This window comes from Neltuma alba, unplaced genomic scaffold (assembly GCF_004799145.2).
Source record: "Neltuma alba isolate B1F8T4 unplaced genomic scaffold, ASM479914v2 tig00010125_pilon, whole genome shotgun sequence".
Taxonomy (NCBI): domain Eukaryota; kingdom Viridiplantae; phylum Streptophyta; class Magnoliopsida; order Fabales; family Fabaceae; genus Neltuma; species Neltuma alba.
This window is the reverse complement of record NW_021635076.1, coordinates 46,170-72,702: the sequence shown is the minus strand read 5'-3', so window position 1 is coordinate 72,702 and position 26,533 is coordinate 46,170. Positions and strand designations below refer to the sequence as shown.

The following is a 26,533-nucleotide window of genomic DNA, read 5'->3' as shown; positions in this document are numbered from 1 at the left end:
AACCGAGCCACCTTGAATTGCCACAAAATATTTTTCAAAATCCCAACTTATTAACTGTAACCAGAATAGCAAAATGGAATTAAAGATGCCAAAAACCAATGCCTAATTGTAACTCTTAAATACAAAACAACAAAATTAAAGCTAACAAGAGACAATATGATCCAAGATTCCAAGCTACCTCAGAAAATCACAATATATTAACTCCAAAGTCAATGCAAATGTCATAACCACAACATTATAATTGAAATTAAAGCTATAAATAGCCCAATGTTAAATGCTAAACAGTAATCCAGCCATAATAATCTCAAAATATGATCAGATTAAACAATACAAATTTTTCAATAATCAGAAAAACTATCCTAAGACTTAAGAATTGTTAAGCAACTATTGGATAGGAAATTAAAGTAACTAAAACTCCCCTATAAAGATCCAAGCTCTGGCTATTGCTGTTGAATTGGAGAATTACAGAGTGCTAGCCACTGTTTGCCATCAAAATTGCTATAATCAATATTCTGCTATAGGCTGCCATAGAAGAACATCGAGAAGGAAATGGAGAAAGCTCAAAGACTCTGCTCTGTTCTCTCGTCGTCGTTGATTCTCTGGTTACTTTGCCTCCACACCAAAGAAAAGGAGAAGATGAAGTTGATGGTGATGATAGATTCAAATGGAAGTAGAAGATGATGATTTGGATTGATGGGAATGAAGAAAATAGAGGGATGGAGGTGTGATTTCAATCGAGGTCTGGTCCTTCGTTCTTGTTCCGTCAACCCTCATTCTCGGTCTCTCTCCTCATCTCTCCTTGCCTCCAGAACACTGTCCTTTCTTTGCCACTAGAAAAACTCAGCAAAGACAATGACGATGGTAGTTGGAGAGAATGACTCAAGGTCGAGCTCTCACTGTTGAGTTCCCTTGGTCCCTTACTCTCGGTCTCACAGCACTTTAGTCTTCTTTCTTTTTTTCTCGTCGTCGCCCTTTGGTCCCTTCTCGCTAAAGACGATGATGATTCAACAGAAATTTTAGGGTCGGAGTGTGACATCCAAAAGTTTCCAACCTAGAAATAGGGAAATATGTCATATCCTGATATCTTTAGCATGATTAATGAAAGATTTAGGGTTGACCAAGGCCAGGTGATATAGACGATAGATGAACAGCACAACAATTGAAGTGAGAACTGAAAAAGGACTAAATTGTCATTTTTAAAATAATTGGTCTATAAAGGGTATTATCGTAATTAGTGTTCAGAAATCCTAAAAATTTTCAGTAAATCATGGAAAATAAAATTAATACTGTAAAATGGTATTTGAGGTTTAGAAAGTAAATACAGGTTGAAAATAATTTATTAAAAATTATTTTAATTCTTAATATTTTGGCTAAATTAAGGAAAATTAGACAATATTAATTATTAAAAATATCTAAAGATCTCAGAAAATTATGAAAATTTAAAGAAAATTCATTTAGGAATTATGGAAATTTATAAAGTTAATTCCAATCCTAAATAATGAGGAGGTTAGCTTTAATTGAATTTAGAGCTAAATTAATATCGGTAGATTATCTGTTTTTACAGAAACGGTAATTTAAGGAGTTACAGAGGGAGAAAAATTATGAACTTAATTAGGGAAGTTCCCTTTACTGAGATATAATTAATGGTGAGTTGATATAAGAATTTTGAGATACTAAAATTTTTCGATTATCAAATAAAATAAACCAGCACTATATTAAGACTCAGTGGACTGTCAAGACAACAGGGGTGATAAAATTTCCTACAAATTGCCAAGGACACATGTCATGCCCAAATTGGCCAAGAAAGGGAAAAAGAAAATAAAAAGAAAAAGAAAAAGAAAATAATAAATAAAATTAGATTAAAATCTAATTAGGGATAAGTAAGATGATTAAGGTTTAAGCCATCTTCCATAAGATCTTGACACATGGCAAACATAGTTCATTGGATGGCTAGGATTTAACCATCTAACTTTGAAAAGTCAAAAGTTTCTAGAAGGGTAATTAGCTAAGTTAATCAAGGAATTAAGAGAGTTAACCTTGATTAAAGCCTAGTTAATCTTAATGGATAAGAAGAGATGACATAAGCCCTAATGACTCATCATGCAAGTGTCAACATACTAAGCTACATAGCCTAAGGTTTGTACATGTGGAAAGAGGTAAAAATTGGAGGGCTAAGATTAAGTCTTATGCAAGAAGGGCATATGTAGAATTAGTGAAATATGAAGCCCATAAATACCCCCACATGTTCATTTCATGCAAGGCCTTTCAAGTAGAAAACCTCTTGCAAATTTTCATGTAGAGACAGAAAGAGAAGAATTCCAGTGAGAGAAAGTTATTTGGAAGCAAGGTAAGCTTCTACAACTCTTCTATTTCAAGTTATAATGATGGTATGTTAGTTTTAGGCTATTTTAATGATCATGGGAAGTCATTTTCCTGAGAGGAAGTGCTGCCCAAATTTTATCAAAATGATAGGGAATGGTTTAGATGAAGTATGATTAAGATTAAGAATGGTTAAAGGTTAAGGATTAGGTGATTACATGTTAGTTTTATTGAAAATCCTTTTCCCTATAATTATATATATGGTTCGGCCAAGTCAAGTTCAAAGGGAAGGGATTGGATTTTCATAAAACTAATATGATAAATGGATTCTACATGAAAATTTATGTAGGAAAAGCCCAAGAAAGTTCAAGAATCAAAGCTAGAAAAATAAACCCTAAAAATCAAGAAAAAGGAGTTTAAGGGGTTATGTTAAGCTGTGAAGTTGCAATGATACTTAATATTGTGTCATTGGTTGCCTAATAGGCTATACACAACAAAAGGGCAAAGATATAGTCAAGAGAAAAGAGTTCAAAAGGAAGGAAATCATTCAAGGTAGCTTTTGCAATTCATTATATTAGAGTGTCACCTTACTTTGTATGATTATGGCTATGTGTTTTGCTAACCTGTTATGCTATGAGGTGGATGAGAATGTTATGTTATATGATGTTGCCTCCATGCAAATTATGCATTGGCTTATGCTATGTTGAGTGCCATGAATGTTTATGATGATATGTCCTTGCCATAGCATGAACATAAAGTTAAAGTATGCATGCATGTAGCTTGATTTACAATGTATTGTGTGACCTTGATAATGTATGCAATTGCTACTAAGATTCCCCAAGAATCTTACCCCAATATTTAAACAAACCCTAGGGCCTTCAACATCCAAGGACAAAGGAAAGGAGTTGGCTCTTACTTGAAGAGAAGTAAGCCATAGTAATTTTATATGGCTTTGAACCTTTCTATTTTGGAGGAATGTAATATGAACCATGCTTTAAGTTTCCAATAGTATGATTAACGCTAGAGGTATACAAGTATGAGTAGAATAGTCCAAGCATGATAAGAAATACCTAATATAGCTAAGGATAGTATGCTATGATGTTAAGTGGTCAATTAAGTTAAGTTACCCTTCGAAAAGGGGTAAAAAGTCAACTAAAAGGGATTAAAGTTTGACCAATGACTATTTGAACAAACGAGTGATTTAAGTTTTGAAATTTGGCAAGCAAAGAGATCTTATTTTTCTCTTTAAAATGAGGGGTAGTTCCTCTGATTCCGATAACCGAGCAAAAAGTTATGCCTTTCCAAAGTTAAGCAAAAATAAGGTAAAAATCAGAAAATGACCAAATGAACAGTAATTTTTTCAAAGAAAATTGGGCTTGAATTTCAAGGCAATCAGTCCAGAAACTATTTTTTCTCAAAAGTTTATCCAAAGAGATTTCTATAGAACTTGGAATCACTCAATTTTGATTTTTTTACAATTAGTTATGAATTTTTAAAGTTTCAAATTTTTAAGCATTTCCTCATACTTAAGGGTCATATGAAGTTACAAACGTGATTTTTCATAACTTGTAGTCTTCAAAAGTGATTCCAAATGCTTTCACAAGATAGGTTATTTGGTATGAATATAAGGTGTTACACGAAGCAAAACGTAGTGTTTTGCTCCCCCTTTTAACTATTTTTTTATTATTATTATTATAATTTTTTTCTTCTCCTTTTTTTATTTTATTTTTAAATCTACCAAAAACCTGAACCAAAATTCAAGAATAAGGTAACATTAATTGTCCTTAAAAATTAATTAATCATAATTATGACAAATTTACCCCTATTATGCACTAATTCAAGTTAAAGCACTCTAATTTGAATTATACTCAAATGATGCAATTAAAGACTAATAATAATGACAAAAACCTACCAAAAATATATATGAAAATGCATGCAAAAACATAGGTTTATCATTAAACTTCAGATTAAGTCGAAACCAGTCTTGTATAGGTGCTGTAAAGAAATGTTGATAAAATTTCTTCTCAATAATTTACTCCCACAGCATTTTAATCTCTGAGCAGCCTCTAAGGGTGTAGAGCACATTCTCAGAAAAGTTATTGCGTCGGATACACACTCTGCTATTATGCAGACCCCGCTTATATTCACTTGAGCATGTTTATCTTCTTTACCTCCTACTACTTCCTTAAAATATCAATACTTCACAATATGCCTTAGATTTGGAGGGAGAGATAATCTTAGAACTCGTTTTTCTTAGGCACCTTTAATCATCCACCGTAATACATTGATATATATATATATATATCTAAATGAGAATGGTAATGAATTATAGCTAACAACATATACGGATAATTAAAAATGAGTGGAAGTGGGGTAAAACAGACAATTTTATTAATTAATGATAAATATTACAATTTCATTATACATACTTAACAACAACGCCAATGTAAAATATGGTAAAATACTATAGAACACTTGATGGCAAGCTGTAGAGGTCACATGCTATCTTATTTTCAGAATACCAAAATATGATTAAGATGGCAAGATATGTAGTTCGTGCTTCGTAGTTGGAGACTAGTGACCATAAAACGGTGGCTTATAAATAGGAGGCTTCTCAGCTGGGGGTTTGTACACAGGTGGTTTTGCAATCGGCAGCTTATGCACAGGTGGTTTCTCAATTGGTGTCTTGTAAACAGGTGGTTTTTTCACCGGAGGCTTGTAAACTGGAGGCTTCTCAACTGGGGGCTTTTTAACTGGTGGTTTCTCAAGTAGTGGTTTGTAAACATGTGGTTTTTCCATTGGGGGCTTGTACACTGAAGGTTTCTCAACTGGGGGCTTATACAGAGGAGGTTTCTCAATTGGAGGCTTGTTAACTGGTGGTTTGTAGACAGGTGGTCTCTGAGTTGGTGGCTTGTACATGGGTGGTTTCTCAATTGGTGGCTTGTAAACAGGAGGTTTCTCCACTGGGCCCTTATAAACAGGAGGTTTCTCAACTGGGAGCTTGTTAACTGGTGGTTTGTAGACCAGTGGTTTCTCAGCTGGTGGCTTGTGCACAGGTGGTTTCTCAACTGGTGGCTTGTAAATAGGAGGTTTATCAACTGAGGGCTTATACAGAGGAGGTTTCTTAACTGGAGGCTTGTGAACTGGTGGTTTGTAGATAGGTGGTTTCTCAGTTGGTGGCTTATACACAGGTGGTTTCTCAACTGGTGGCTTGTAAACAGGAGGTTTCTCTATTGGGGGCTTGTGCACAGGTGGCTTCTCAATTGGTGGTTTGTACACAGGTGGCTTCTCAACTGGTGGCTTATGAATAGGAGGTTTCTCAATTGGAGGCTTATAAATAGGTGACTTTTCAACTGGCGGCTTATAAACAGGTGGTTTTTCAATGGGAGGTTTATAAGTGGGTGACTTCTTAGTAGGAGGCTTATAAACATGTGGTTTTTCTACTGGAGGCTTAGAATTAGGAGGTTGATAATAATCTGCAAAGGTAGAAGTGGTGAGAAACACCACTCCTGAAAGGAGGCATAGCAAGTTTCTAGAGAACATTGTTGAACTCAAACTTGTGTTGATGCAAATCACAGATTATGTGCCCCAATTTATAGTAGAACTGGGGAAAGTAGTAGGTACTAAGGTGTTGTGAGTCCAATATATTTTATTACGAACAATAAATTCATTTAATAAATAAGATAATATTAAAACGTAAAGTCAAGGCTAGTTGGTAGGTGTCATGAACTCCATCGCTAGATCTGGTTGCATGCATGTGGATAACTGAATATCTCTTTTGCATTTTCTTGCCTTTCCTTCAATAATTCCCGTGTGTGTAATTTTTTTTATTAAAAAAATTCTTAAAAAACAGGCACACATCAATTTACTATTATGTATATTTAACTTCTTTTAGTGCTGAAGTTATTTTAAATGAATCATTATATGTGTCACTCTAAAATATCTTCACGCATTTATTAGAAATACTAGTTATATATCCTTGCATAAGAAAATTTTATAAATATGATAGTTTTGGCAGATTGGTCAATGCATATGGATAATGCTTACTAGCTGGGAGTGAATAGATTTATTTATTTATTTTGAATAATAGGTGATTAAGAATATGTCAATAAAAGAGGTTAGAGGAGAAATTATAAAATAATCAGCAAATTATCCACCAACCATATGAAATATAATATAATACTTTAATTAATATTTGTACAGCATCAATATGGATTGTATCCTTCGGACATACATGCACCACTTGGTTCCAACTTATTTTTTTAGAGGAAAAAAAATATTGCATTGCAAATATAAGTGGCGATCATTTTCTTTCAAGGTTTCTTAATTTGGTAGATACAGATTTCAACTTAATACTCCCTCTATTCCTTATTATAAGAGACAAATAACCAAATTATATTGATAAAAAAACAATTAAAATTAGTTGAGGACAATTAATGTGCAAAAAGTATAATGTTTTTTCCAACAATGCCTCCATTAATAAGGAGAGAGTATAAGAGAGAACAATTAAATTATTAAAAGAAAGAGAAGTGGGAAAGGAAGAGAGTATGAGTTGAAGACAAAATAAATAGGGGTAAAATAGAAAATCAATACAAAAAAATAGAGACAACTTTTAAGTGACTCTTATATATGGAAACATGTCATAAGCATCAAATGTGTCTTATAATAAGAAACGAAGGGAGTACAATAAAAGAGACTCAGATCGCGGTTCCCAAGACGTGAAGATGATTACGTAAAGGTTCCACAGGGGACCATTCCAGCTAGAAAGTACACACATCGACCGCCTCTTCACATCCCACATCTAATTTAAATAGTCGAAATTAAAATAAAATTATATTTTTAAAAAATGATAGTTAAGATATCATTTTTATTTTAGATTTTATACTCATCAAAATAATTATTTTTAAAAAAAAAAATAAAAAAAAATGAAATCCGAACCGTCCAAATTAGATATGAACAGTGTAGACTTGATGAGTTTTGGGTCACATTCTACACAAACACTTTGTGCAATAACCTAAATATAAAAATTAGATGATTTATTTTTAATAATTAATTAATTATAAAAAATATGCAGTGGTTTTTGTATAATACCCTATTTAATTATTTACTTTGAAACTATCTCTCAATATGGGAATCAAAATTATTAAGAATAATTAAAAAATTTATAAATTTAGGAAACATTAAGATATGATCAAAATATGCTTCACAACCAGATTTTACATTTGGGATTGGAGAGAGCATCTCCTATTAGTATATACTCCCTCCAGTCCTCTATATAAGTTCACTTTCGAAAAGAAACCAGTCCAATTTACAAATTTTGTTTTGAGTTTTGTCCGAATATTTAATACTTTTCTTTTCAATTTTTTTCTTTATTTGATCGTATTTAGTGTTTTATTTTCGTCCAATGGCTATGAATAACATTAATTAGAAAGGTGGCTAACTTGATTTTCCTCCAATTATTTTAATAATTCATTCCCTCTCTCACTGGCATATAATACCTCATATATTCTCTCTCATAATTTACTTACTTATTGTCCCTCTCACTTACTCTCATAATAAATAAGGGCATATTTAAAAAAAATACATTTCTTACCTATTTATTATTGTTAGTTAATTTTAACTGTTTGTTTGTTAACCTCAATTTGGTTATTTGAAGTTTATATATAAGACGGGAAGGAATATATTGAAAAATTAACGCAAAATTGTTTTTGATTTTCCTTGGCTGGTGTGTGCATCCGTACACGATAGGATTAGGAAAAGGTGCGGTCTGACTAATTAACGTGTTCTTCATTTGACCATTTATAGAGATTGCCAATTGACATCTGCTTCAGGCTTGTCATATGGAAGTGTGTCGGTGGTTTTCCAATTAGTATTTTTGTTTTTTTAATTAGTGATTCAAGTTTTTTTCTCATAATTTCATTGACTTATAAAAAGTCTATTCATTTTTACAAACAGCTTTTTCTCTGCTACCTTTTTCCGAATTCTTGTTGGCTTAATACTCTACTAGGTCTTAAAATCCATGTTCATTCTGATTGGAGCCTCCATCAATACATTTCTGGATCACTTTTCTGGATCACTAACCATAATGATCTAACCGATCTTGGTTATTGTATTTTATCTGTAGATTCGTTGTGTCGTGTATGGAAGTTTGTCCTTCATTTTTCTCAATTAATAACGAAATTGAAATTCTATCACTAATTACTAACGAATTATTAACTGATAATAAGTTGTTTTTTTTTTCCCCCAATTGTGATGCAGGGAGAAGATCTTCTCCTTCCCATGTAATTTCCATGGCAATGTCTAATTAAAGCAACTAAATGCACCAACCCTACAGAGTCTGAACAAAGATACCGTTTAGTCTTATAACACAATCTCATCATCATCAGCTCATCAATGCTATGCAATTGAACTGGATGTATCGCATAACATATATGAGTACTGGTTTATTGTGTTTCTCCTACAACACTCCCCAACTGTGAAACCACAGATTCAAATTTACATATTACCTTTGGTCTTTAATATAAGATCTATAAAAATGATTTGGAGAGATCAAAGAAATTAGTTAAATTGGTTAAGTATGACAAATGTGTGTTAATTTCTTTAAACTGCCCTCCTTAATTATGTATATTGAAAATATCCTTTGGGAGAAGCTCTTATGCTCAATGAGGATATTTCATAAGAAAAATTACAAATTTATGAGACAAAAGTGGATTAAAGTTTTATATTTAGAATCAAATCAAAACCTTAATTAATGGGGTGGATTTCCAACATTGAACCCTATCTCCGGATGTCAAACTTGCAAAGTTCCTTGTAATTTAGCTTAAACTTCAAAAATACTCGTACATTAAGATATTGCATATTGGATGAGCATGGTTCCTTGCTACCTTATTAGTTACGTTTTGGAAGATATCCAAATTAAATCAAGCTTACTAGGTTTACCTACTGTACTTGTGTTGATTAATGTTAAATGGGCTTTTCGTTTAAAAAAAAGAAGAAGAAACAAACAAAACTCGCGCACGCGCACACAGATATATATATCTATATATACATATATATCAAAGGGTTAAGTGTGTGTGTGTGTGTATCTCAAAGGGAGTATTGTTTTCAGACCCGTTTGTGTGTTGCAGCTAGATAAACATGATTTTGAATGATGATTTTTTTTAAAACTAACCAAATATATGCATATAAGTCAGTTGAAAGGGCGTAGTCGATCTTGGAGCCTTTAATATGCCTTTTATTAATTCTCTCTAATGCCCACTGTAATACTCCAAACTTTTTTTTCTTGTTTCTTTCGATTATTAAATTCTACATAAAATGAATCACATTCTGATATCATATAAGCATAAAATGATGCAGTTTTTAATTTTTCATGATTTAAAAAGAAAAATCAGAACCTCATGACTTTAGTGTTTTTTTTCCTTAGAAAAAATAATTCAAAATTCAAAATTACATTATTTCTTACCATGAGATATCAAAATGTCACTCATTTTGTCATTTTATATAGAATCTAATAATCAAAAGAAACAAGAAATTTTTTTGGAACGTATGAAATTGCAAAAGGCATAAGAGAGAGGCAAATTAGAGGCCCCAATTATGGGCCTATAGCTGAGGGGTGCGCGCGCGCGAAATAACATACTCAGAAAGAGGCATATTAGAGGTTTAGGTTCTGAAAATTATGAAAAAAATAGAGATAGGATATAGGCTGAATCTCAGAAAGATGTAGTTGTATGTGATCATTTCAAATCTTAACCTTTATTCACTAGTGGCCACATATCCAGTATCTAGAGTATCACATCAGCAATGACCATTGCTTCTTCGATCAGTACACAGAAAAAGAACTTTACCTATTATCCAACACTTCCTAAATAGAGGCCAGAAATATATATTTTGCTATATATTTAGCATGTATGTGTGTGCATAGTTTTGGGAAGATATGGAGGGGTTGGTTCAAAGCATACCACTCGAAGAAAAAAAATTTATTGGTAGGGATCTTAAGGGACATGTGAGCAAGGAAGCAAGACAATTCAATGGAGCTCGTGGTGGTTTTAGTTTTGGGGAGCTAATAATGGAGGCAATCTATTCTTGACTTTTCTCTTGCAGACAATCTCAAGATTGTCAACACTTGTTTTAAGAAGCGAGAGGAGCATTTAATTACGTACAAGAATGGTACCTCAAAATCATAGATTGATTTCTTTTTGGTTAAGAATCCAGACAGAAGATTGTGTACTAATTGTAAGTGATTCCGAGAGATGGGTGACTGCTCAACATAGAGTACTTATCCTTGATGTACATTTTAAGAGTATCAGACAAAAGTGTCATCAAGTAGTAAAACCCATGGTTAAGTGGTGGCAGTTAAATGGTAAGAAGCGGGAGTTATTCAAAATGACCCTTTTGGAGGAAGGGATTGGGAGTTGTAGGGAAATGCAAACATGATGTGGGAAGAAATAGTTACAAGGGTTCGTATAGTAGCTAAAGCAATTTTGAGAGAATCCAAAGGTCGTGGTCAGAGAGATAAGGAGGCTTGGTAGTGGGATAAGAGTGTGCAAGAGAAAGTTAGACAGAAAAGAGATTGTTTTAATGCCATACATTTGTGTAATAATGTAGAAAACTGGAAAAAAGTATCATTTGGCGAAAAAAGAGACAATGAGAGCAGTGAGCGAAGCACGTACTAAAGCTTATGAGGGGTTTTATTAGGAGTTAGGAACAAAGGTGGGAGAAATAAATATTTACAAGATTGTTAAGCAAAAGGAGAGGAAAAAGAGAGATCTAGGCCAAGTGAAGTGTATAAAGGATGAAGATGGTAAAGTGCTAGTCACTGATAGTGATATTAAGGATAGATGGAAGGTTTAGTTTTACAAGTTGCTTAGTGAGGGAAGTGATTATGTGACTTAGGACTTGCAAGACTTGCTAATTAATGAAGATGATCGGAATTTGGTTTTTTACCGCAAGATCCGCATCAGAGAGGTTAAGGCAGCTCTTGAGAAAATGGACAATGGTAAAGGGCTTGATGGTATTCCTATTGAAGTTTGGAAATGTTTGAGTGATGAGCGTAAATCGTGGCTAACTAAGCTTTTTAATGAAATTTTATGCTCTAAGAATATGCCGAATGATTGGAGGAGAAGCATTTTAGTTCCTATTTACAAGAATAAAGGAGATATTCAAAACTGTGCAAGCTACAGAGGGATAAAACTTATGAGTCATATAATAAAGTTGTGGAAAAAAGTGATTGAATATAGGTTGAGGTTGGAGACTTTTATTTCAGAGAACCAATTTGGATTTATGCTAGGGAGATCCACAACTGAAGCAATATATTCACTAAGTAGGTTAATGGAAAGATATAAGAGTAAAAGAAGGGATTTATATATGGTTTTTATTGACCTGGGAAAAGCTTATGATTGTGTGCCAAGAGAAGTACTGTGGAAGGCTTTGGAAAAGAAAGGTGTACGGGTTGCTTATATTAAAGCCATACAAGATATATATGAGGAGGTAACTATTAGTGTAAGAACACTTGGAGGTGAGACAAAGGACATCCCCATTAAGATTGGCCTACATCAGGGATCTTCTTTGAGTCCTTACTTGTTTAATATGGTTCTGGACATTCTGATCGAACTTATTCAAGAAAGAATCCCTAAGTCCATGCTCTTCGCCGATAACATAATTCTCATGGTAGAATCAAATGTAGAGATCAACTCTAGATTGGAGTTATCAAGAAGGACTTTGGAGTTAAAAGGTTTTCGCTTGAGTAGGTACAAAACAGAATATATGCATTGTAATTTTGGAGGGAGGCAAGACAATAGTGATTTGGAGGTGATGGGGGATCAAATCATTCCTCAAGTATCAAAGTTTAAATAGCTAGATCCATTATACATGAGGATAGGGAAATTGATGGAGACGTTTCTCATAGAATACAAGCTGGCTGGTTAAAGTGGAGAAATACTACCAGAGTTATTTGCGATAAGAAGGTACTTGAGAAGCTTAAGAGAAAATTTTATCCGATTGCTATAAGACCAGCTATGTTGTACGATAGTGAATGTTGGGTGATAAAGAGAAAACAAGAGCACAAATTTGGGGTAGCAGAAATAAGGATGTTGAGATGGATGTGTGGTCATACAAGAAAAGATAAGGTTTGAAATGAAAATATCAGAGCAAGAATTGTTGTGACACCTATCTAAGAGAAAATGGCTCAAGATCACTTAAAATGGTTTGGTCATGTGCAGAGAAGGCCATTGGAGGCCTTGGTGAGGAGGACAGATCAAAAAATTTAGAGTCCTATAAAAAGAGGTAGAGGAAGACCAAGAAGAATGCTTAATGAGGTCATTAAATAAGACCTCCTAGTTAACAACATATCTAAGGACTAGGTTGTTGATAGAGCACGATGGCATAGTGTGATTCATGTAATCGACCCCACCTAGTGGGATAAGACTACTTCTTCTTCTTGATGTTGTTGTTGTATGTGTGCGTGTAAAAGAGATCCTGAGATAAATACTACACATGTATATATTAGAAAATGAACGGAAGGAAAAAAAACTTCTTAATATGTGCAATCATATAGGGATTACTTGAAAAAAGATGAATAAATATTGGAGACAAACTAGATTAGGTAGTAATTGTTAAAAAAACCCAAACGGCCACAAATGCATAGGGTAAAATGGCAAAAAGGATGAAGTCCTTAGAAAATACTAACTAATAACATGCTTCATATATATCATCAAATGACAAAATGCAGTAGCTAAGTACATGGTGGATAGTTAATTACTGAAATATTACTTACGATGCTAACCATAGATGATTCTTTTTGGTACAAATTATAGCTAGCACAACATAGACAGAAGAATCCAAGGGAAAGTAATTAGGTCAAAAATAGACAATAATTTTATTATGTACTGTTGGATTTTGGGCTTCAATTTGCTCTTGATGGGTTGGACTATTTGATTGGATATTAAGAGAATATATTTGTCAAATATCCAAATAAGATTATGATATGTTTGACTTAATCAAACATCCTGAATTAAATCCAATCGATTACGATATAAATTTAATTAATTTATATTCTATATATTAAATATATATTAGATTGTATATATATTTAGAATTGATTATGATTGACTCTAGATTTGAATTCAAAATTCATAATCTTATAAGTCAAAAATATATTTGAATATCCAAATTCAAATTCAAACTGATGGACTCAGTGGATATTTTGGCTTCCAAAAATATCCCTGGCCAAAGCTATAAATAAAGGCATCCACCCATCATTTCAACTCACTCCAGTAGTTGAGCTTTCCTACTCTCTCTCGCTCTTTCTCTTATTCTTTCTTGCAAAGAGGTATTCTGTTGTGTACTCAAAGTTTAGACTTTTATAGTCTAGTTTATAGCGTGAGCTCTGAAGATCCAACCGACCGAACCTGAGATCCAACCCTATACATTCTTTGGTCCAATGTTTTATTTATTTGACATTGGTATCACAGCCCTACTGATCTTGAGGCTTTATGTGTGTCTGTGTGTGTTTATATTTTTAGACTCTATCATATTCTTTTTGAACTTTCTGTTGCACCGTTGATTATATATATGCGTTTAATTTACGCCGTTAGTATGCCCCTTGATTGACTTACACATTTAATTCCAAAATCCACTCTGATTTTCTATACAAAGCCCGAAAACACCATCTGAATTACCATAAGGTTAAAAAACATAGTGCAATCTCCTTTTCATATAGTTACATCATTAGCCACGTGAATCTATTTTTTTAGATCTTTAAGAACATGTTTTTTTCCAAAGAAAATAAAGCCATAGGATTGTAGAACTCAAAGAGATGATTCCATAGACACCTAAAATGCATAAAATAGAGCTCAGAGGTGAAAGTTATGGAGGACCAAAAATGGTAGGTCATAGAGGACCCACTAGAGCCACAGCCGGGCATGGAGCAACCCAGCTGGAGGTCAAGGATAACCCTGACCAGCCAAAACAAGGTCATTTTGGTTAGCTAGGACGCAGTATTTCACTTTAAGTGAAATACTATGTTCCAGGTCCATTTGACCTGAATTAGCCTTGGAGACTGACCTGATTAAAAAGAAAAGGGATTTTTTAATATTTTTTAAAAAATTTCAAGGACGTGCCATGTGGATGTATAGGACCCACCCTGGCCCCCTTAAGTCACCCTAAGCACATAAATAGACTCCTCAAGAGGAATCGAATCTATCAGGGCAGGTCTTGTAGTGGAAAAACACTGCCACGACATCCAAGCGCCAAGCCCAAAAAGGGCCAACCCTCTCGCACTTCATTCATTTTTTTAAAGGAAGGCTTCTAGAGGTGCGTGAAGGAGTGTGAAAACAGGTTTTTAGACCCTATTTTGCTTGAAAAATTCCTAAAATAATGAGCTAGAAATTGATATATTTTGTGCTTGTTTTTAGTGACATTTTTTGTATGAAAAATTGCAAATAAATGCTTTTTTTAATTTTTCCTATTGTTTTTATTTTTTTAAAAAAATTTCAAGGACGTGCCATGTGGGTGTGTAGGGCCCACCTTGATCCCCTTAAGTCACCCTAAGCACATAAATAGACTCCTTAAGAGGAATCGAATCTCTCGGGTAGGTCTCGCAGTAGAAAAACACTGCCACAGCATCCACATGCCAAGCTCGAAAGGGGCCAACCCTCTCGCCCTTTATTTTTTTCATTTTTTTTTAAAGGAAGGCTTCTAGAGGTGTGTGAAGGAGTGTAAAAATGTGTTTTTGGACCCTATTTTACCTAAAAATTTCCTAAAATCGCGAGCTACAAATTGATATATTTTGTGCTTTTTTTTGTGACATTTGATGTATGAAAAATTGCAAATAAATGTTTTTTTTAATTTTTACTTTTTTAACTTAAAATTTTTTTGGGTTTAGGAAAACTATGACAACATCATAGTCTAACCCTTTTCAGAAATATTTCCACTAAGTTATTCTCCACTTTTTGATGCTCCAAAGTCTTCAAGTACTTATGTTGAGGAAAGTACTGATAAAAGAAAATTACCTCAATCATAAGTGAGCTCTAATACACTTGAGGAAATTAATGGTAAAAAGAAATGTGTTTCTGACCAATCAGAACAAGAGAAGGAAGAAGTTTGCATACCTACAGACATAGATCTAATTGAACAAATAGCAATTAAGCATGCTGACCAATACAAACATATAAAATGTCTGTTTTCAAAATTTAGCTATTATGCTAAGCAAATTACCAATGAGCCAGATGCATTCTTTTACACAAACATTGTAATCCAATATAGAGAGGAACTGGTATGAATAGGACACATATTTAGCAAAGGGTTTTCCAAACAACATCTTTGTAGATGCTAGAAAGACGTTCAAGAGAGCTTGAGAGAACTAATGGTAAAATATATCATGAGCGAATAAGTTTTGTTCTTGTTTTTTTATCTATATGATAGCACAATTCTCAAAGAGGAATCAAGTCCATCGTAGCTAACCTCATAAGTGGTGACAAGCTGAACGGAGAAAACTACAACATGTGGCATTGTAAGATATCATGTGTCCTGAAAGAATAAGAAGTCATTGATGTGTTGACAACTTTTTTTCTGGAGCCTAAGGCGAATGCATCACGAAGGGACTAGGATGGCTATGCTATCTGGAAAAGAAGGGACGCCATTACCATAATCACTATGCTAAGTGCCATGACTGATGATGTGTTGGTGCAATTCGAAGCACACCCTTCTGCATTTGCCATGTGGGTGGCACTGATATCTGAGTTTGACGGCACCTCTACTGCAAGGCTTAGGAGATCATCGTCAAACATGATAATTTCAAGTTGGGTCCTAACACTCCCATAAGGCATCACCTAAGGGCAATACAGAACTTGATAAGGGAGCTTAAGGAAGTCAAAGGCACCTTATTTGATGAGTAACAAACTCAAGCTGTTATAAGATCTCTCCTAACCAGTTGGGATACCATGAAGCATACTATCACTCATAATGAGAGTATAAAAATCTTTGTTGATGTAGCTCGCCACCTTTAACTAGAGGATGATCAAATGGAGACTATGAAACCTATCGGTAAGGCATATTTAACTGGAAAAAAAGGGAGATCATCCTCCCAAAACCAGTCTAAGAGAAGCCAAGGCTCTTAAAATAAGAAAGACAGTCCTAAAGTGAGGAATGGAAAGAATTCGTTCAAGGAAGGCAAGAAATTTGCCAAAGAAAAAAGAGAACATAGCAACCATCAAATGCTGTGGTTGCCAACAGAAGGGACATTATGCCAAGGAGTGCCCTGAGCAGAAAAAGGTATTGGATTTAGATTTGATACATTTCTCTTTTATTTCTAGCATTGTGTTTATTACTGAAACTACCCTTGTATAGGTTATAGAGTTGGGGGCAATGGACCACGTGAGCAAGGATCGTGACAAGTTCATAGAATTTCTTCGGTTACTAACAAGAAGCAGATGGCTTTATGTTGGGAACAATGCGAGAGTAGAAGTCAAAGGGATTGGCACTTGTGAATTGACCCTGCATAGAGGAAAAACCCTAGTCATGCAAAATGTGCTCTACGTTTTAGATATTCAGTAGAATCTTTTGTCTGTTATTTCGTTAGTTAAATTTCACGTTGATGTCTTTTCCCATAATTTCATCATAGACATTCGTATGGGACCAACTTTTTAGTTTATGATTATGTTTTGAATAGTTTCTTTGTTTTGGAGAATTTCAATGACAATTTTAATTCTAGTTCTTGCTACGTGCTTTCTTCTGATATCAATTATGATATATAGCACGCTAGATTAGGACATATTGGTCAAGAACATATGACCAAACTAGTAAAAGATGGTTTACTAGGAGACGTGTCTAAAACAAAAATCTCTCTATGTGAATATTGCCTGGCTGGCAAGAGGATAAGGAAACCTTTTGGAAAGGCAACGAGGGCTAACAACCCTCTTGAATTGGTATATTCTAATATTTACGGACCAATGAGTACAAGGGCACATCACGGAGTATGGTATTTTATTACCTTCATCGATGATTCTTCTCAATATGGCTATACTTACCTAATTTGTCACAAATCTAAGGCATTAGAGTGCTTTAGGAAATATCTCAATCTAGTAGAAAATCAACTAGGTTCTAGGGTCAAAGCCTTAAGAACTAACTGAGGTCGAGAATACCTCTCTAATCAGTTCAAGGAGCTCTGTGAGGAAAAGGGCATTATTAGGAAACTAATAATCCCCGGTACTCCTCAACAAAATAGAGTTGCTAAAAGGAGAAACAGAACTCTTCTTGACATGGTTAGATCAATAATGGCATAAGCTATGCTACCAACCTCATACTTGGGAAATGCTCTTCTAACTGCCACATTCATGCTTAACCGAGTGCCTTCTAAATTAGTCACCACAACCCCTTACGAACCATGGACAAACCATAAACCAGATCTAAGTATTCTAAGACCATGAGGGTCAACGGTCTATATTTGTGATTCTTCCCATAAGTATGACAAGCTAGAACCAAAGGGTAAAAAGTGTATCTTTATAAGATACTCTGAGAACTCTAAGAGATGCAACTTTATTGGTGGAAATAATGATGGCTCAGTGACTGAGAGAGAGTCAAGGGACACAACATTCATAGAAATTGAAATTCCATAGCAGATGGAGTATTGATCGAACAAGCTATCTTTATGAAAATGATAGCAATGATGTACAACAAAGTGTTCCTCAGTCTACTAATTCAAGTAGGAGGGTTGAACTGTTTTCACAATAAGGTTTGACTGGATGAAAGTCCTACAGCAACCCCACTTAGGAGAAGCAACAAAGACAAAACTCCTAAGAAACGCTTCTCAATTGAAGGAGCAACTTTCATTGTTAGTCTAGAAAATGATGAAGAAGACCCTATAAGTGTTAAAAAAACACTAAAAGGGCCTCTTAAGAAAAAATGGCAAAAGGCCTTACAAGAGAAAAATAGATTTCATGGAGTCCAACCAAGTATCAAAATTAGTTGATCTACTACTTGGTTGAAAGGAATTGGGAGCAAGTGGGTTCTCAAGTATAAACGCAAGACTGATGGATCAATTAATAAACCCAAAGCAAGGTTAGTTGCTAAAGGGTAGACACAACAAGAAGGAGTTGATTATAGAGACACTTTCTCACCTGTTGTATGTTTGAACTCGATATGATTGATACTAGCCCTAGTAGAAAGTTTATACCTAGAGTTGCATCAAATGGATGTAAGAACTATTTTTCTAAATAGAGAATTAGATGAATAAATCTATATGGAAGAGCCTGAAGGCTTCATACCGAGAGGGATTGAACAAAAGGTTTGTAAACTCTTGAGATCCATTTATGAACTCAAGCAATCATCTAGGCAAGGATACTTGAGGTTCCACAAAGTTATAAGCTCATATGACTTCAAAATGATCAAGAAAGATCAATGTGTTTATATCAAATATTTTGGAGACAATTTTGTCATTCTATCCCTTTATGTCAATGACATACTCCTAGCTAGTACTAATCTCAAACTAACCAAGATAATCAAAGAGTGATTATCCTTGAACCTCATGATGAAAGACGTGGGCAAAGTAGAATATATCTTAGGTATTGAGATAAGAAGAGATAGTTTAGGAAATTGCTATCATTGTCACAAAAGACATACATAGCAAAGATTCTTAAGCGTTTCAATATACATGGTAAGCCTATAATACCCCTATTGTTAAAGGATATAACCTAAGCGAGGAAACGTGTTAAAAGAATGTGATATAGAACGCATAAAGAGAGTCCCATACTCAAGTGCCATTGGTAGCCTAATGTAAGTTGTGTTGTGTACCAAGCCAGACATATACTTCGCAGTTGGACTTGTGAGTCGATTCTAATCCGATCCAGGAGTAAAACACTGGGAAGCTGTAAAGAGGATTATGAGATCTCTAAAAGGAACCATGGACTATGAGTTGTGCTATCAAGAAAATAGCTTTCGTGCATAGGGTTATTCCGATGCTGATTGGGCAGGAGACTTGGACAAGTGACACTTGACGTCAATCTATGCATTCCTACTAAACAATGGAGCAATCTCTTAGAGTGGCAAGAAACAAACATGTGTGTCTCTTTTATCCATGGACGCAGAATACGTAGTATGTTCTATAGTTGTCTAAGAAGCTATATGGTTCAAAAGATATATTTAAATATCCAGATTCAAATTCAAACAAATAGGCTCAGTGGATATTTTGGCTTTCTAAAATACCCCTGGCCAAAGTTATAAATAGAGGCCTCCACCTATTATTTTCAACTTACTCTAATAGTTGAGCTTTCCTACTCTCTCTCTTTCTCTTATATTATTTCTTGCAAAGAGGTGCTTTGCTATGCACTCAAAGCTTAGACTTTTATAGTCTAGCTTATAGCCTAACCTCAGAGGATCAAACCGACTTGACCCGAGATCTGACCCAGTACGTTCTCTAGTCAAATCTTTTATTTATCTGACATATACCATCAATGTCACTATATTTGGAGAACGGAAGCCATAGAGCCAAGTTTAGAGGACATTGTTGAACTCAGCTTAGCTTGTCTTGAAGGTGCAAATAACATATGTATGTATTGCAATGCAACTTATGAGGTAACTTGGAAGGAGCTATGGTAGGGAGATATTATGTGCATCCACTATATTATATTATTGAAAAGCATTTAATAAATAGAACAATGAAAAAAACTAAAGTCCAGCTAGTTAGTAACTGTGAACTTGATAGCTATATCTGCACATGTAAGGTGAATATTGAAAATCCTTCTTGTGTTTTCTTCTATTTCTTTCTAACACTTGATAGCTATAACCTTCCTAATCTTTAAAAATTAAGAACTCTAATACTTTATGTTTTAATTTAATTATTAACTCTCGTGCCATTAAAATTATTTAAGAATCTCATCCAAACTTAGTGGGTTGCGATGCTGTAAGCCCTTAACTTTATATTTTTTTTATTATATACTTTCTCATTTAAAAAATAATACTAGGTGCTTAACATATAATTTGGCATATTTTATACTTTTTTAAAAAAAAACTTGATCAAATAAATATTTTTAAATTTTTTTTGTATTAAAACATCTTATTTCAAGTATTTAAAAATATTTAAAATTACATGTCAAATGTCAAGTGTTATTTTTTTTAAAAATGACATAGCATACAGTAAAAATATAAAAATTTGACATGAAAAAATTGTTACTTTTTGATAGTAATTTTAATGGAAGGAGACTTGATAGCCAAAATACTAAACATTAAGATTTTTTTAAGTTACAAATAACTAAGTTATGTAAGTTAAGAAGTCAGTTAAAATTGGTTAAAGATACTAAATAGATAAAAATGTTTGTTTAAATATAATTTTATATTTTTTTATAATAGTATACTTTTATTTATAGTGAGGGTGAATGAGAAAAAAAGTGATTTGAGAACTAATTTAATAGTTATTAATGTCTAGACATCCATCAATTAGGGATTAAAAAAGGTGGGCAACGGACATGTTTTATGGAAAAAGAAAAAGGGATAAGAAAAGGGGTCTTCATTCAGTACTCATCACAAGGTTGAGCATTATGTGCTCATTACTGTAATACAATCTCAACCATCTCAACCTGATATGGATGGTTTAAATTCAAAATTTTTAATATACAATTTTTTCAATGATAAATTTATTTTAAAAGATATGTTAGTTATAATGTTATATTGATTTTAAATTCTATATCTATTAAAACAAAAAGTTGATTAAAATATATAAAAAAATTTAAATTCAATCTGAACTATTTAAAATCGATCCGGATGGTCTAAAATTATGATGAGCATAAAGTGATATGCATGGAATGGGCTTCTAAAAAAAAGTGCATTGAAATTGGAAGAGTTGTAATAAGGTCATATAGTAGGAATGGATTCGCAAAAAAATTCCTTAACAAATGAGTAGATTGTAATGATGAGTTCTAGAACAAGAAATGGCAATTAAGTTTAGTTGTTCACTCATCATTTAGATTTTTTAATAATTAGTTTCCTTTTCTCCTATTGAAATTTTCAAAATCTTTAGAGTGTAAGTTATAAAATGTACTACACTTGTTTCAAAAAATTATAATATAAATAAATGTGTAAATGTTTGCTTGCTTGTCTCTTGATTTATTGGTTGATGGTATAGGCATATACTTGTACCGGACTTACCCACTCACTATCTGATATGGAATAGATGATCCCAGCACTCAACAACTTAGAGACTTCCTTCTTAACCACATCCAGAATGAAAGGATTCAGTTTCCTCTGTGGTTGTTTAACTAGCTTGGACCCTTCATTTAGAAGGATCTTGTGTGTTCAAACTAAGGGATTAATCCTTGGAATGTCCCCTAAAGACCATCCAATAGCCCCTTTTTGACTCTTTAACATAGAAATCAATCTTTCATCTTCAGAACTACTCAAAGAACTGGAAATAATAACAGGTAATTTGGATTCAGTAGTAAGAAAGACATATTTCAAATTAGGGGGAAGGGGTTTCAGTTCTAAATCAGGAGGTTGCACAACAGAAGGAACTAATTCTTTTATGTCAAGTGCATTTGAAGCAAGTGGTGTGTTCATATGGCTTGGGGAAGGAGACATAAGCTCAACATGATGTGTATGTCCTCCACTTCCCAGCTTAGTGCCACTTTTAGATAACCTACAAAAAGGAGGATCGGTATCAATCTTATCAACAGAAACATTGAGTAAATCACAAGGAAGAGTGGGATTAGAAGTGACTAAGTCAGTAACAAGCTTGTTGCTAGCCTTTTCTAATATTCCAGCACCACTTACAGGAGAAGCTACCGGTGTAGCTTGTGTAACAACTCCTTTATCATTAGTACTTGCAAAATCAACAAACTCACCCTTCTCAAGGCTATCATTAGGTGTAATTTTCAAAACATAATCACAGTTGAGACAAAATAATATATAAAAATCATGGGAGATGGAAAGGAGGTGATCAACTTTTGAACAGTTAACGCACACCACGTCACCATAACATGAGCAAAAAAGAAGAAGAATGAGGGGTAGATATACAAGTAAATGCATTATCATTCTCAACAATCTCATCATACCAGTCATGTTCATGCATCTCAGATTCATGCAAATCATCAACATCATTAACAGCACAATCAATTAAATTAACACCCAAGCAAGAGCAATCTGTATAACCTTGACTCATAGCATCAGAAATGTTGAAGGTAATCTATTGGTCCCCAAAGCCCATGGTAATGACCCCATCTTTCACATTAATTATGGTTTGGGCTGTTCTAAGAAAAGTTCTTCCTAGAATCAAAGTGCTATCAGCTTTAATCTCATCAGTCATATCTAGCATGTAGAAGTCAACTGGAACACAAGACCCTTCACTTGTATAAGAACATCCTTAAGAAAGCCCTTAGGGTGTGTCACAGTCCTATTAGCTAGACCTAGCACAACAGTGGTGTCTTTTAAGGCACTAATACCTGAACTCTCATAAATAACATTTATGGCTACACCTAAGTCTAGTAAGGCAAGTGAAATGTCTGTTTTGCCTATAGTATAGGAAATAATATAGGAACCCAGGTCTTTACACTTAATAAGTAGCTGTGGCTTAAAGATAGCACTAACACTAGACCCTAGTTGGATTCTCTCACTATGTCTATACTTCCTCTTGTTTGTAATAGATCTTTCAAAAACATAGCACACTTAGGTATCCTCTTAATCAAATCAAGTAATAGAATATTAACCTCAAGTTTGCTAAACATTTTGAAAAGCTCATCATTATCTTTCTTTTCAACAACTTTCTTACTCATGAGATAGGAATGAGGAAAAGGCAAGTCAGAAATGTTTACCTCATCACCTTTGGAAGGTGATCCCTTCTCTATTGGCCCTTACTTAGTAGCTTCAGACTCCCTTTTCTCCTGAGTCAATGATTGCTTAAGGGATTGCTTTAAGAGCCTTTTCTCTTTAGTACTTTTGGATTGAATAGAGGTCTCTTAAGTGGCCTTGGGAATGTCTTGAGTGGTTTTAGAAAGAAGAGACTCAACTTTTATTTCTTCGTCAACCGTTTCTTCATCCTTATCATCATCTTTGAATTACACTTACTTAGCACCAATTTCCTTACCACTTTTCAATGTGATTGCATTCAAAGATTTAGAATGTATCATCGTGTTGGAAGGCACTGACCCACTAGCCTTAGCTTGTTGTTCACTCATACCATTTGACAACTTAATGACGTAAGAAGTCAAATTAGAGTTTCTAGTCTCCCATTGCTCCATCCTATTCTCTAGGGTTGCAAATCCAGCTTCAAATTTAGCTTCACACTTAGATATATGCTCATTCATTGCCTCAATGCCCTTGAGTATTAGAGAAAACCGCTCATCATCCTTGGACTACGGTTGTTGTGGGGTAGGCTCTGGTCTAGAAGATTCTCCTTGTAACCCCCCATAGTAAGATTGCCCTTGAGGAACCATATTCCCTTAAAACCCTTCTTGAACTTGCCTATCATCACCTCCTCCCTATCCAAAATTTGGATATGCTTTCCACTCTTCATTATATGTATTTAAGTATGTGTTCTATTGCTTAGATTGATTGGCCCTTCCTTGATACATGGTGAAAACTTCCTCATATCTATGAGAGCAAGTAGCAGAGATATGCATAACAAAGTTACAATGCTCACAACTAGGTGTAGCCATCTCTATGGAATTAGGATTCTGAGTGTCAACAGGGGGAATGTGAGATGCAAGCTTATTAACTGTGTAGTCAAAGTAGCAATTTGAGAAGTGAATGTGTCTAATTTAGGAATGTAGACTGAAGAAGGATTAGTATGCATTGCATTGACATTTTTAGACTCCCTTCTGCTATACTGTTGATGGTTTAAGGCCATTTTCTTAATAAGTTCCTATGTCTCCTTAGCGGTCAAATCAATGAGAGAACCCCAAGAAGCAGCATCCAATATCCCCTTATTTGAGTCTTAGGTCTATCATAAAAGTATTGGACTAACTGTTTATCTGGAATATGATGGTGTGGACATTTAGAAAGCAAGTCTTGAAAATGGTTCCAATAGTCAAAAAGTGGCTCATCATATTCTTTCTTTGCAAAGTAGATCTCTTTTCTCAGTCTGAAAGTCCGAGAAATAGGGACATACTTCTCCAAGAATGCTTTTCTGAGATTGTTCCGGTTATGGTATTCTGGCACCTTGCCCTCTAGAGACAAATGGAATACCTTCCAAAAAACCTCATCCAAACTAGCCTTGACCGGCTTCATACTAGAATATACTATAGATAGAGATTTCAGATGATTGTACGTGTCCTCACCTGTCAAACCATAGAATTTAGGCAAAGAATTAACTAGTGGACCTTTAATTTTAAAATTGACATCAACATTAGGGCATGCAACATTGAAAGGATCATAATTTGCATTAGAAGTAGTGGCTTCCCTAATGGTTCTTCTTCCAGGGTTACCTCCATTATTCTTACCTACTCTATCATGTTCCCTACTATGTCCATTGCCGCCTCTACCATTACCACCATTGGGATTGTTATTACCATTAGGGTTGTTAACAATTTCTATTACGTCACCTAAGTCAACCACCAAATCTAGACTAGTTGGAGTGTTTAGTTCAACCTCAGGATCGATAGACACACTAAATTCACTAGAGGACAAGTTAGACTCGTGTGAAAGATTTTCCTCTTCAATTATAATCTCACTAGTCCTTTCTACCCTCTAGTCTTGTCTAACTTTCCTTAAAGAACTTTGAAGCTTAGAATTGGAAGGAACTAGGAAGTATTAGAAAAAAGACTTTTAACATCGCCAAATAACGACGGTTAACAAGAAAAACACTATGGGAAAAAAGACGGTGGCATTTTCATAAATAAGTGTTGTGACGGTTGATTTTTCACATCGATTATTTAGAAAACCATCATGAAAAGTGTTTTTAACAACGGTAATAACCGCCGTTAAAAACACTTTTTCACTGCAGTTTTCTAAATAACCGCCATGGAAAGTTTTAAAATAACCCGATCGTAGGTTTAGTTTCTTTCATTTTCACAATTTTGTTTCAGTGTGCTGTGGTCCCCCTCTGTCCCACCACTAACAACCTTCTATTACCAGCCATTCCCTCCCTTTTTCCACTATTTAAACTCCTTCATTTAGCTTGCGGTTTCTTGCCACCGTTCGTTGCCATTTAAACGTCCTTCTTCTTGCATTTGAATCGTCTCTGCTGAGTGAGTAGTCTCTTTTTTCATTTTTTTTTTCAATTGTTCTTGGTTTCTTGAATGTTTTGACCATAAAAATCTGTTGTATTTCAAATGGGTTTGTTAGTTTTACATTGTAGTTGGCTTGCATTGTTGATTTTGCATTTTTAATGTGCTTGAGGTATTGTTTGATGGCATTTGATGTGAGAAAACCTCAATTGCTTCCTATCTATAGTATTAGAAACATGTTTAAACGTTTGAAGTTGATTAGTTTTGAAGTTTTTGATTTTTTTTATAATTTTCTTATATTTATTTCGAATTTTTGGTAATTTTTGGTACTAAATTTGTGAATTTAGTAATAAATAATCTGTTCAGTGTTTTGTCAATATTTTTTTTGGTTATGAACTTTGATTGATGAGAAAGTGTTATTTAAAATTTTATTACCAATGGATATCATTTGTGTTCCCATTTTGGATTCAAAAGTTTTAGCTTTAAGAATCTTTACTTATTGAATTGGTTTGAAATTGAATTTTTATTTTTATTTTATTTGTTATATTTTTTCAAATTTATCCTGTCTTTAATTTATTTATTACATTGTTAAGTTGATTTGGTTGATTGATTGATTTGTTTATATTTTAAATAATTTGGGATTTGTTATAAGAAAAATTAGAATGGAGGATCTAAAGGGAATAATATTTTTACAAAAATTTACTTTTTTAAGTATATATGTGTATTAATTTATTTTTACAAAAAGTGAATTTTATATACAAATCTACTTTTATTTTTTTCTATAACTTTAAATTAAAAACAAGTGTTTGAAAAGAAATTATATTGAATTAATTGAATAGTTTTATAAAACTTTATACATATTGAAATATGTTATGAAGAATAGTTTTAATGTTGATTAAAATAATTTTTGTTTAACTATTTTACAAAACTTATATATGTTTATTTGACTTTTTATTTTTATCAATATTTTTGCTCATTCACTATATATACCAATTTTTAAGAAATTACTTAATCTAATTTTGAAAAGTAATTATATATTTCATTTTTTATTATTTTAAAAAAAGAGACAT

The 26,533-nt window shown here is 33.7% G+C and overlaps 1 protein-coding gene across 1 annotated transcript; it reads right to left on the bottom strand.

The window, feature by feature from the left end:
- Window positions 1–4,893: 4,893 nt before the first annotated feature.
- Window positions 4,894–5,862, bottom strand: LOC114754256 (repetitive proline-rich cell wall protein 2-like). Its single transcript, XM_028943043.1, has one exon. The coding sequence runs from the start codon at window positions 5,860–5,862 to the stop codon at window positions 4,894–4,896; it is 969 nt and encodes a 322-aa protein (XP_028798876.1).
- Between the last annotated feature and the right edge of the window lie 20,671 nt (window positions 5,863–26,533).